The sequence below is a fragment of the Oncorhynchus gorbuscha genome, linkage group LG21 (genome assembly GCF_021184085.1).
Source record: "Oncorhynchus gorbuscha isolate QuinsamMale2020 ecotype Even-year linkage group LG21, OgorEven_v1.0, whole genome shotgun sequence".
Taxonomy (NCBI): domain Eukaryota; kingdom Metazoa; phylum Chordata; class Actinopteri; order Salmoniformes; family Salmonidae; genus Oncorhynchus; species Oncorhynchus gorbuscha.
The window spans coordinates 52,310,940-52,324,005 of NC_060193.1; the positions used below are offsets into that span (position 1 = coordinate 52,310,940).

The 13,066-nt window shown below is 43.3% G+C and overlaps 1 protein-coding gene across 1 annotated transcript; it reads right to left on the bottom strand.

The window, feature by feature from the left end:
• Positions 1–282: 282 nt before the first annotated feature.
• On the bottom strand, positions 283–8,279 carry LOC124008311 (transformer-2 protein homolog alpha-like). Its single transcript, XM_046319477.1, is given in 9 exon segments — positions 283–373; positions 484–557; positions 650–850; positions 951–1,066; positions 1,207–1,395; positions 1,491–1,556; positions 1,558–1,651; positions 2,384–2,529; positions 8,073–8,279. Coding segments are annotated over 9 exon segments (930 nt in total). The 5' UTR covers positions 8,106–8,279; the 3' UTR covers positions 283–362.
• Positions 8,280–13,066: the final 4,787 nt, after the last annotated feature.

A 13,066-nucleotide genomic window follows, 5' to 3' on the forward strand; every position in this document is an offset into this window, starting at 1 on the left:
CTAAACCCCACATCCACCCCCTGGCCCTAAACCCCACATCCACCCTCCCCTGGCCCTAAACCCCCCTGGCCCTAAACCCCACATCCACCCCCTGGCCCACCCCCTGGCCCTAAAACATCCCCCCCCGGCCCTAAACCCCACATCTACCCCCCTCCTGGCCCTAAACCCCCCCTCCTAGCCCTAAACCCCACATCCACCCCCCTGGCCCTAAACCCCACATCCACCCCCCGGCCCTAAACCCCACATCCACCACCCCTGGCCCTAAACCCCACATCCACCACCCCTGGCCCTAAACCCCACATCCACCCCCCCTGGCCCTAAACCCCACAAAAAGTATAATCTTGCTCCTCTTCTCCCTCTGCTCAGTAGTGGCCTGTGGAGACAGGAGGGAGACATTTAGACATTGAGGCCCCGCCGCTGCGTCACTAGTATATTAGCCGTCAAGTTAACCATGTTAAGCGGTGCTAAGTCTGGTTGACTTACGTGGGGAGTAAGACCGCGAGCGGGAGCGAGACCGGTAGGCCCCTCGGCTGTAGTACGGGGACGGAGACCTGCGTCTGGAGAGACAACACACAATAAGCATCCACTATCAACTGCCCCAGTCCTGCTTAGCAACCACTAACTATAAGATCCAGGCCAGGTGTCTCACCTGTAGGACCTGTAGCACTCTCGGTCGTCATAGCGATCGTAGCCACGGTCGTAGCCTCTGTCATAACCACGGTCACCGCCGCGGTCGTAATCCTTAGAGCTACGGCGAGATGAGCTTGAGCTGGGGCCGCCACTTCCTCCTCCTCCTCCACCACCACCACCACCACCACCTCCGCTGCTGCTGCTGCCGCCGCCGCCACCACTGGAAAACACACACGGTTAGAGGATTCACTGAATGTAGAACGTGTGTGCATCACGTGGGCCATTCCAGATGCGTGAGTCTAAGAGAGCCGGTTACTCACTATGTGGGCCGTCCCATGTATATCCCAGGAGTGGGAGTGTGTGGTCGTTTAGTGATGGAGAAATCGACCCTGATCCTCCGTCCATCCAACTCCATTCCGTTAGCTCTCTCCTTAGCCTGAAACAGAGAGGGAGGGTGGAAGAGTGGGACAAAGATGTTTAGAGAAGAGTATTCCCCTTCAACACCATGCTCACTCAAAACTTCTGATTATTCTCTGTTCTTCCCCTGCAATAACCCCTCCCTCCCTGCCTTCCTACCTCATTGGCGTCCTCTCGGACTTCGAAGTAGACGAAGGCGAAGCCGCGGGAGCGTCGTGACTGCTGGTCGTAGACGATGCTGACGTCAGCCAGGGGGCCGTACTTGGAGAACACGTCTCTCAGGTCTCTCTCTGTGGTGTACAGGCTCAGACCAAACACACCCAGGCAGCAGTTCGGGTCCGGGTTGGCCTATAGAGGAGGATTGTGAGAAGGATAGAGGTTGTGTGTGGGGTTTGCCTCAGAGAGTCTCATCTCCAGAGGTGTGTGTGTGTGTATATACGTACCCGGTTGCCAATGTGCCTGCGGCGGTTGGACATGGGGGAGTGGCTGTGGCTCCGACGGCGGCGGTATTCCCCCGCTTCGGGAACGGCTACGGGAACGGCGGCGGTGGGAACGGGAGCGAGAGCGGGAATAATGCCTGCGGGAGCTCCTATGGGAACGAGACCTGAGGAAAATAAAATAAAGGACACGTTAAGAACATTTAAAGCAGGGTTTCCAACTGGTGGCTATCCCCCCCCCCCCCCCCCCCCCCATGAAATACATGCAGTTACACCTCCAGTTGACTCAAATGATGCCAATTAGCCTATCAGAAGCTTCTAAAGCCATGCCATAATTTTCTTGAAATTTCCAAGCTGTTTAAAGGCACAGTCAACTTAGTGTATGTGAACTTCTGACCCACTGGAATTGTGATACAGTGAATTATAAGTTAAATAATCTGTCTAAACAATTGTTGGAAAAATTACTTGTGTCGTGCACAAAGTAGATGTCCTAACCGACTTGCCAAAACTATAGTTTGTTAACATGAAATTTGTGGAGTGGTTGAAAAATGAGTTTTAATGACTCAAACCTAAGTGTATGTAAACTTCTGACTTCAACTGTATACTTGATCTTATAGAAATGTATCATCTGTTTGGACTGCTTGCGGTCAATTTGCAGTCTACAAATGATTTGTAATTATGTTCCGGCCCCCTGACCATCCGCTAAAGAAAGAAATCAGCCCACAGCAGAATCTAGTTGATGGTCCCTGATTTAAAGAGTTTAGATACAAAAACAACATGAATAAAGCCATAACACAAAACAAGCTCTTTATGTGGACCTGAACAAAAATACACGCTACGCTACCCAGCAGCTCCCAAAAGAGTCACCACAAAACCTCCTTGGAGCTGGGGGTTCTTACCTGGACTTGGAGCGGGATCGGGAGTGGGACTTAGACCTGGAGTGTCTGGAGCCACCTTTGGAGCGGGCTGGGGAATGGGCCGGGGAACGGCTGGCAGACTTCCCAGAACCCCTTTGGCTCACACTCCTGGAAGCGGACCGCGAATCCTGATCGGGCCAGATACACATAAATACAGGTCAGAATCAAAAACAGAAACAGTCAGGATAGAGAGAGAGGAGGTACAGAAGGAACCTCGCTCAAACCTGCTACAGGCCCCTCTTATATTTCAGCTCCAGTAGTTTGAAAAAAAAATCATAGCATTTCATTAACAACAGGTATTTGTTGTAACTAGATCTGCCTGTTACAGGCGACCAAAGGAAATCATATAGGCTTAAAGTAGGTGTTAATCTAGTTAATCTTAACACAGTTCTATGATGAGCGGATTGTTCTCTTACACTCTAGGCAGCGTAGCAGAGTTTAACCTTGCGTGTTGAGGACTAGGTAATGTGTCTGAGATGGAGGAACAGTTGGCATGCATGCTTAAGAAGTGTTTCTCACGCCATCCCTCAGGGGGATCCCACTGTTGCACATTTCCGTTTTAGTACACCTGATTCAATTTGAGAAAGAGCTTGAGATTTAGTTGAATCGGGTGTACCAATGGTGGAATAGAACAAACAGGTGTAATGACTGGGGGTCCTTGAGGGATGGCTTGGGAAACACTGCTTTAGAAAACAGAAGGAGAGGGAGAGAGAAATAGGATTGTAGTAATAACATAGCAGGCTATAGGGAATTAACCATACCCCCGAACACTTCTCATAACTTCATCACTTCTTTAACTTCATAACTTCAAAACAACCATCTCTTTTCTTCTTTCTTCCGTTTCACACCATTTCTGACTTCATTTTTCTCTCCTCTTCCCCCACTTCCTTCCTCCCATTTGATTTCTGCCATTACATCACTCTACCAGTGGACAGAGTGGCCGCTCGCTTCTGCCAGCTTCATTTTACATTAGCATGCATCAACACCATCAGCTTCATCAAATATGCCCTTTAACAACTTCAAACTTCATATCTGAAACTTCTTCCGCCATTTTGCTTCTTCCCAACTCAACCTTAACGAAAAACAGACAAGGATGATAAAAAGGGTTGATTTTTTTATAAGAGCTACAGAGGTCAAAATGTGCAAAAACCAGACTCGTAAACACTCAAATCAGACTAAATAAGTTGTCTCACCTGAAAAGCATTAAATCAAAGCAATGTTAAGGAAATATGTATATTGATTTTTACTGAAATGCACAACATCAGAATATGATGAATGAAGACAAGAAATGTTATAAAATCATGGTGTTCTTTAATCCTAGTCCGAGGGTCACACAAGGTGTGCAGGCTTTTGTTCCAGCCCAGTACTAGCACATCTGGTTCATCAAGCCCTTGGACCAAGATTGAAGAACTGCTATGGTACATCTGAGCAAGGGTTTAAAGTAAATTAGCTACTCCTTTCAATGCCCCACTCAGTATAACATTTGTTCATGTGCGACTTTAAAGAAAAATGGCTTTTGCAGAAGGACCATTACAGTGCAACTAAATATAGGACTAACAACTTTAGAAAAGAGACAGTACTCTCACATGGGTGGTGCCATGTTGAAGAGCTTGATACATTATAACTGGCAAATGAATGGCTACAGAGTTTACGCCGGATAATGTGATATAACCAAAGATTGTTGGTGTCCATTACTGGGCCTATTGAAGAGGCCCTATACAAACCGCCACCATAGATTTTTCAACTAACCTGTCCTCTGTGATTCTTCTCCCCTGAATCGAGAACAAAGAAGTATCTTTAGAAAGCCTGTTTTGAATTGCCGGCAGCTCTACAAAAACCACCGAAAACTCAAAAGATAATAAATCCATGTTCTATACTGTGCAAGATGGTTCCTCGCCAGCTTAGCTGGCGCACATCTAGGATTTCCCAGCATCTTTGCGGAAACTAGTAGTTTCTATGCAACACGGCCATGTGTAGAAGTAGATGACAGCGCATTATATAGCACCACCAAAACAAAGAACTACACACATGCTAAAAGCATATCTCATTCCATACAAAACATGGATGTATAATTCTTCTGAATGTGTGTTTTTTGTATAACCACCTGCAACAGACATTTCTAAGATACTTTCTTTGTTCTCAATTCGGTGGAAAAAGTATTGCCAAGAACAGGTCAGTTGAAAAATCTACGGTGGCGGTTTGTATGCACAGGGGCGGCAGGTAACCTAGTGGTTAAAACGCTGGACTTGTAATCCTAAAGGTTGCAAGATCGAATCCCCGAGCTGACAAGGTAAAAATCTGTCTTTCTGTCCCTGAACAAGGCAGTTAACCCTACTGTTCCTATGCCGTCATTGTAAATAAGAATTTGTTCTTAACTGACTTGCCTAGTTAAATAAAGGTCAAAATAAATAAATCACGCGCCAATAGGGCAGATGTCCGTGTGTTGTTGAGATTCTGGATGGCCATTGGTCAGATTGCTAGCAACAATAAAAAGATGCTGCCATGTGGGGAATCGTAGGTTGTTATTGCTACCATGTCTTGTTTTGACTCATGTCACATCTATGCTAATATGACTTTGTCTATCAACAATCTATAGGCTGGTTTATACTTTGTCAACAATCTATAGGCTGGTTTATACTTTGTCAAAAATCTATAGGCTGGTTTATACTTTGTCAACAATCTATAGGCTGGTTTATATTTTGTCTAACAACAATCTGGTTTATACTTTGTCAACAATCTATAGGCTGGTTTATACTTTGTCAACAATCTATAGGCTGGTTTATACTTTGTCTATCAACAATCTATAGGCTGGTTTATACTTTGTCTATCAACAATCTATAGGCTGGTTTATATTTTGTCTAACAACAATCTATAGGCTGGTTTATATTTTGTCTATCAACAATCTATAGGCTGGTTTATACTTTGTCTATCAACATGTCTTTAGACAATTTGAATACGAGTGTCGCTAGTCAAAACACTTAATTTATACTCTGTGGACATAGCAGCGGGAAGATGTGTGTGTGTGTATATATATATATTTTAATATATACAATTTGCCCTCGCTACAGCGGTCCGCTAATACAGTACTAGTAAAGGCCAGTGTACTACTTTTGTGGAAAAAAAATCTCTATATATAAAAAGTCAAACCGTTTCCATGGTGATTTAATGGGAAATACTTAGAAATAACTATGAAAACTGCCACAGACGGTCTCCGGGGAAGGTAGATATTAAAATTAAGTCTTAGCTTTGTATATTAATAAATATATAGAACCAATTTAGTTTTGTATTCCAGATTTCCTTTCAGAAAACCCCATGTTATCACACAGGAACCTGCAGCGACTAGCTAGCTTGTCCGTTGACGTTTGAAGGCTGCGCAGTGAGAGAGTTCTATTGAGCAGTGACCACTTTTTGACCATGGCCATAATAACATTCTATTCACTCTAATCATTCAGATTTCTCAGAGTAAATAGTCTACCTTGTGAATAATATGGTAGAAACAGAGTTTGGACTATTGATGCAATTCTCTATTGAATGCATATCTATTTTATAAACATTGAATAAAATAATTATGGATGTACACCCTAAATAATGAATAAAAATGTGCTTTATTTAAGACATTGACAGCTATGATATGGTCATTATTTGAACTGGCTAGCCAGCTAGCTAGCTAACAAGCTAGAAACTAACAAAAACATTGTTTAGAAAGTTACTTTTAGTTGCTTGGTTTGCTAGATTGAAATATACTCCATTACATTTTTAAAGAGATGGGTTTATGATTGAGTGTAGTCTGGCCCAGGAGTGTGAAGGTGAACGGAAAGGCTCTGGATCAACGAACCGCCCTTGGTCTCTGCCTGGCCGGTTCCCCTCTTTCCACTGGGATTCTCTGCCCCTAACCCTATTACAGGGGCTGAGTCACTGACTTACTAGGGTTCTTTCATACCGTCCCTAGGAGGGGTGCGTCACTGATGTGATCTTCCTGTCTGGGTTGGCGCCCCCCCTTGGGTTGTGCCGTGGCGGAGATCTTTGTGGGCTATACTCAGCCTTGTCTCAGGATGGTAAGTTGGTGGTTGAAGATATCCCTCTAGTGGTGTGGGGGCTGTGCTTTGGCAAAGTGGGTGGGGTTATATCCTTCCTGTTTGGCCCTGTCCGGGGGTGTCATCGGATGGGGCCACAGTGTCTCCTGACCCCTCCTGTCTCAGCCTCCAGTATTTATGCTGCAGTAGTTTATGTGTCAGGGGGCTAGTGTCAGTTTGTTATATCTGGAGTACTTATCCTGTCCTATCCGGTGTCCTGTGTTAATTTAAGTATGCTCTCTCTAATTCTCTTTTTCTCTCTCTCTCGGAGGACCTGAGCCCTAGGACCATGCCTCAGGACTACCTGACATGATGACTCCTTGCTGTCTCCAGTCCACCTGGCCGTGAATATTATTATTTGACCATGCTGGTCATTTATGAACATTTGAACATCTTGGCCATGTTCTGTTATAATCTCCACCCGGCACAGCCAGAAGAGGACTGGCCACCCACATAGCCTGGTTTCTCTCTAGGTTTCTTCCTAGGGTTTGGCCTTTCTAGGGAGTTTTCCCGAGCTTCTATACCTGCATTGCTTGCTGTTTGGGGTTTTAGGCTGGGTTTCTGTACAGCACTTTGAGATATCAGCTGACGAAGGGCTATATAAATACATTTGATTTGTTTATTGGTGTTAAAATACAGCAGTTATGCTATTTTGGACCACCAGGCAGCTATTGTCTTGCAGCCGGTCATTATTGTGATTGCTGTCAAGCAGCCTGTTATTTTGCATTTATACTCTTTCATAATGACAAGTTTGATGCCAGACAACAATCGGATGTTAATGATGTCACTGCAGCAACTGTCTCCATACATGTCGATAGACATTGTTGGTTGTTTTTGCGACAAAACTGACGCGTGCGCAGCTATGTCGAGAGACCAACTGTAAACCAGCCTTAAAATTAAGCCAACCCACTCTATTTCGCTCCATAGCTGCGCACGCGTCAGTTTTGTCGCAAAAACAACCAACCCGTCTATTGGTGTCTATGGGAGACACCCAGTCAAATCGACCGGCACTGACTTTTTTCCCCCCCTTATGGTAAACGGCCTGGGTGAACTATTTTTTGTTATGTCACATTATCTGGCGTACAATCTGTAATTAGCTAAGTGACTGCAGCAGTAAGTGAGGACGAAGATAAACATTCTAGCCGTAAACCACTTCGCTAGTTAGCTACTAATCTATAGTTAGTTATATATTCCATTCACCTGCAATGATGAGTAAATGTACATTGGTAACTGTTTCTCGACAGCAGTCTCAGTAGACTCGTTAATTCAAAATGTAACGTTATCTGATGTGAATTAGCAAACGTTACAACAGCTGCAAACCACTTGGCCTGATTGGGCTAACATATGCTAGCTTTAAATTACAAAATGCACTGAAAATACATTAAATTGTTAACATAAATGAGTTACTGGACATTAAATTAGAAAATATAAACGGTACAAAATCCATACAGTCGATGCAAATCAATGCTATTAACTACATCATGGTTGTGCTAACTAACGTTAGCCGCCTAGCTAGGCTAGGGCAAAATGGCGTCGTTGGGTCTGCTCATTTTAGGGCAAGAATAGATCTTCGGTAGTTCGTGGTTGATAATACGCACCCGCTCGCCAAAATCCTTTTCGTTGTCGCTCATTTCTCGTCGATAGAAACTTAAATGATAGATAATTAACTGGTTTATTTAGTTAGCTAATAATGTTATCAAGTGAAGCGAAACACTGCTTACTCGCCTCCGTTTCGTTAGAACCGTATACAATGAGTCAAAAGCGGATGTGACGCTTGTACAACCACAATGAGTAGACGGGAAAGTCTAAACCAGATAGGAAGAGTGGCCCAATTTGGCGGAAAAACAGTCTCCCTCCAACAGGTGGAGTTTTTTCCTTGTTTCGCCCACCAAACAAGGAGTTTTTGTATGGAGGGCAATGAATGGCTCATTTAAGTTGCTACGAGTGTACGGATATAAGCAGGCCACGTGACAGCCCAGCAACTTTGAGAAAAAACACTTTATATCGGATATGGCTATGCATATTCATTTTATAAGGCTAGTAGCATAGTGTCCCGACATTGAATACCCGAGATTTACATCAACAACCCTCATCAAATACTCAAAAACGGATTACAATAATGAGATGTCTCCTCTCCACCAATCCAAAGAAAGGCGGGAGCAAGACAGCCCACGTTGCCGCTTTGTGGACCACGACATTGTTAGGGTAGAGAGACGTAATATCAGTATATTCATAATCTTTGGTAGGGACGTCCCAAGGATCTCAGATAGCACTAAATGTGTTGATCCAGAGATAAACTACACAAAAATATGTACAATGTTTTTATACAAAATGTTAGTTTTTCCAGCTGGATTAACATTATTGACCCTTCATTAAACGACAAGTGCAATGTTCAGGATGCAATAATGTAAAGTGAACTGATAATCACATTCTTCGGGTTTTCTGAATGTTCAACTTTGAACAGTCCCAAGTCGTTGCATTTACCAGGGAGTCAAACTAAGAAAATACGTTTGAATACATTTAAAACTGATACCAAGGTACCACAACTGACCATGGTCTTAACCAGTAGAGAAGAACCTCTGCTTGAGATACTTTTTTAATAGAAATCAAATGTAGACATACAGTATCTATGTACAACTCTTGGTTCTGAAATCTAACATTGTTTTATGAAATATTATTCACCAACATAATTTTACAAAAGAAACACAACAAATAAAGAGAAACCATTTCTTCAGCAAAACGTCTGGTAAAAAAAATATTGAAACAGGAGTCTTTGTGTACTGTGCACTGGTGTGTGTGTGTGTGTAAGTATCCATAGGATGTCAGAATTTGGTAGGTCAGAATGTCCACTGCGTCCCATGTTTCAGTAGCCTCCATGTCCACTTCCCTTATTGGGGGCATTTGAGAGACTTCTTTGTTTCTGTCTGGGGTTTGAGGAAAATCTTTGTTTGTGGCTGCTATTTGAGCAAATTCTTTGTTTGTGTCTGTATTCTGGCAGCTTTGTTTATCCTCCTCTTCTTGGGCTTGCAACTACAGTGTGATTTCTTTGCCTGTTGTGTTTTGTGCTTCTGAGGTGGTTCATTGTTTGTTATTTTTGGGATATTTGAGCAAGTTTCTTTATTGTCTTTCCTTTTGGAGGCTTTGGTTCTTCAGCGGGTGTTTTCCAATGGGCCAGCAAAGTCCTGAGGAGACATGGGGGAACAGTGAGTCATAGGCAGATGTTTTTCCTGGTCAGGTCATGTAGTCAAGGAAAGACTCTGGCCACTACTCATGAGCAGGAACAACTCTGGGCCCTGCACATGAGGAGGAGAGCAAGACGTATTTTTTAGTTTATGAGCAGATGTCCAAAGACATCTGGAGGACTACAGGATTATTAAACACTGATGTCTGTCCTCTGGAGTAGACTCTGTCTTTGCGCGTTGTGGTTGGTCAGATGCAGAACGTCATACAATACCATGCAAAAGTATGGACACCTACTCATTCAAGTTTTTATTTATTTATTGTACTATTTTCTACATTGTATAATAACAGTAAAGACATCAAAACTATGAAATAACACATGCAATCATGTAGTAACCTTGCTTCCACAGCATTCTGCAGCGATACGCCATCCCATCTGGTTTGCGCTTAGTGGGACTCTCATTTGTTTTTCAACAGGACAATGACCCAAAACAAACCTCCAGGCTGTGTAAGTGCTATTTGACCAAGGAGGAGAGTGATGGTGCTGCATCAGATGACCTGGCCTCCACAATCACCCGACCTCAAACCAATTCAGATGGCTTGGGATGAGTTGGACCGCAGAGTGAAGGAAAATCCGCCAACAAGTGCTCAGAATATTTGGGAACTCCTTCAAGATGGTTGGAAAAGCATTCCTCATGAAGCTGGTTGAGAGAATGCCAAGAGTGTGCAAAGCTGTCATCAAGGCAAAGGGTGGCTACTTTGAATAATATAAAATTGAAAATATATTTTGATTTGTTTAACAGTTTTTTTGGTTACAACATGATTCTATTTGTGTTATTTCATAGTTTAAAAAAAAATCTATTCTACAATGTAGAAAATAGTTCAAATAAAGAAAAACCCTTGAATGGGTAGGTGTGTCCAAACTTTTACTTAAATTGGAGTCATTAAAACTCGTTTTTCAACCACTACAAATTTCTTGTTACAAACTATAGTTTTGGCTAGTCGGTTCAGACATACACTTTGTGTATGACACAAGTAATTTTTCCAACAATTGTTTACAGACAGATTATTTCACTTATAATTCACTGTATCACAATTCCAGTGGTTCAGAAGTTTACATACACTAAGTTGACTGTGCCTTTATACAGCTTGGAAAATAACAGAAAATGATGTCATGGCTTTAGAAGCTTCTGATAGACTAATTGACATAATTTGAGTCAGTTGGAGGTGTAACTGTGGATGTATTTCAAGGAATACCTTCAAACGCAGTGCCTCTGCTTGACATCATGGGAAAATCAAAAGAAATCAGCCAAGACCTCAGAAAAAAAATTGTAGACCTCCACAAGTCTGGTTCATCCTTGGGAGAAATTTACAAACGCCTGAAGGTACCATGTTCATCTGTACAAACAATAGTACTTAAGTATAAATACCATGGGATCACGCAGCCATCATACCGCTCAGGAAGGAGACGCGTTCTGTCTTCTAGAGATGAAAGTACTTTAGTGTGAAAAGTGCAAATCAATCCCAGAACAACAGCAAGGGACCTTGTGAAGATACTGGAGGAAGCGGGTACAAAAGTATCTATATTCACAGTAAAATGAGTCCTAAATTGACATAACCTGAAAGGCCGCTCAGCAAGGAAGAAGCCACTGCTCCAAAACCGCCATAAAAAAGCCAGACTAAGGTTTGCAACTGCACATGGGGACAAAGATCGTACTTTTTGGAGAAAAGTCCTCTGGTCTGATGAAACAAAAATAGAACTGTTTGGCCATAATGACCACTGTTATGTTTGGAGAAAAAAGGGGGAGGCTTGCAAGCAAAAGAACAACATCCCAACCATGAACACAGGGATGGCAGCATCATGTTGTGGGGGTACTTTGCTGCAGGAGGGACTGGTGCACTTCACAAAATAGATGGCATCATGAGGTCGGACAATTATGTGGATATATTGAAGCAACATCTTAAGACATCAGTCAGGAAGTTAAAGCTTGGTCCCAAATGGGTCTTCCAAATGGACAATGACCCCAAGCCTACTTCCAAAGTTGTGGAAAAATGGCTTAAGGACAACAAAGTCAAGGTATTGGAGTGGCCATCAAAGCTCTGACCTCCATCCTATAGAAAATGTGGGCAGAACTGAAAAAACATGTACGAGCAAGGAGGCCTACAAACCTGACTCAGTTACACCAGCTCTGTCAGGAGGAATGGGCCAAAATTCACCCAACTTATTGTGGGAAGCTTGTGGAAGGCTACCTGACATGTTTGACCCAAGTTAAACAATTTAAAGGCAATGTTACCAAAGACTAATTGACTGTATGTGAACTTCTGACCCACTGGGAATGTGATGAAAGAAATAAAAGCTGGAATAAATCTTTCTCTCTAGTATTATTCTGACATTTCACATTCTTAAAATAAAGTCGTGATCCTAACTGACCTAAGAAAGGGATTTTCTTCAATGATTAAATGTCAGGAATTCTGAAACTTGAGTTTAAATGTATTTGGTTAGGGGGTATGTAAACTTCCGACTTCAACTGTAGCACATTTTTGCATTATACAGGCAAGCTTTAACGTTGTTTAAAAGACACTAACGTCTTCACTTGGTCAGAGGAGGTCCCAGGGGTGGGGTCTGTGTCTGGCTGAGGGGGTTGTGGACTGGAGGTGTCAGAGCCAGGAGCTGGTGCCTGGTCTGTGTCTGGCTGAGAGGGTTGTGGACTGGAGGTGTCAGAGCCAGGAGCTGGTGTCTGGTCTGTGTCTGGCTGAGGGGGTTGTGGACTGGAGGTCTCAGGGGTTGGAGTCTGGTCTGTGTTTGATGGTTCAGTGGTGGAGGAAATTTCTCACCTCCTTCCTCTGTCTGTTTCCATTCTGTTCTCTGCACTCTGGAACACACACACCATCACATCAACTACACTGAAAACATTTAGTGCGTGTGTGTGTGTGTACACGTACCCTGTTGCCGATGTGCCTGTGGCTGTTGAACATGGGGGAATGGCTGTGGCTCTGACACAAACGGTATTCCAGGCTGTGGGAGCGGCTCTGGAAACACTGGTGGTGGGAACAGGAGCGAGAATAGTGCCTGCGGGAGCTTCTGTGGGGACGAGTTCTGGGGCCTCATTTATCAAAGGTGCGTAAGCACAAAAAACACTAAGCCTTGTGTGTGCCAGTCTTCCTGCAAAGGTTGGTATTCTTCAAATTTGAACTTGATGGAAAGGGTGCGTATCTCCACGCACAGCTCAGACCATGCGTACGCACAACTTCTAGTGTTTGAAGAATGGTATTGCCAGCAAATATTGTTATTTGGAGGAAATGGAATCATTCATAATAATGTGAATAAAAACATAATGATAAATATCTGTGCAATAGGAGCACAATGTCATAGCCTATTTAATCTCAGAGCCTATATCAAGCCAGGAGATAA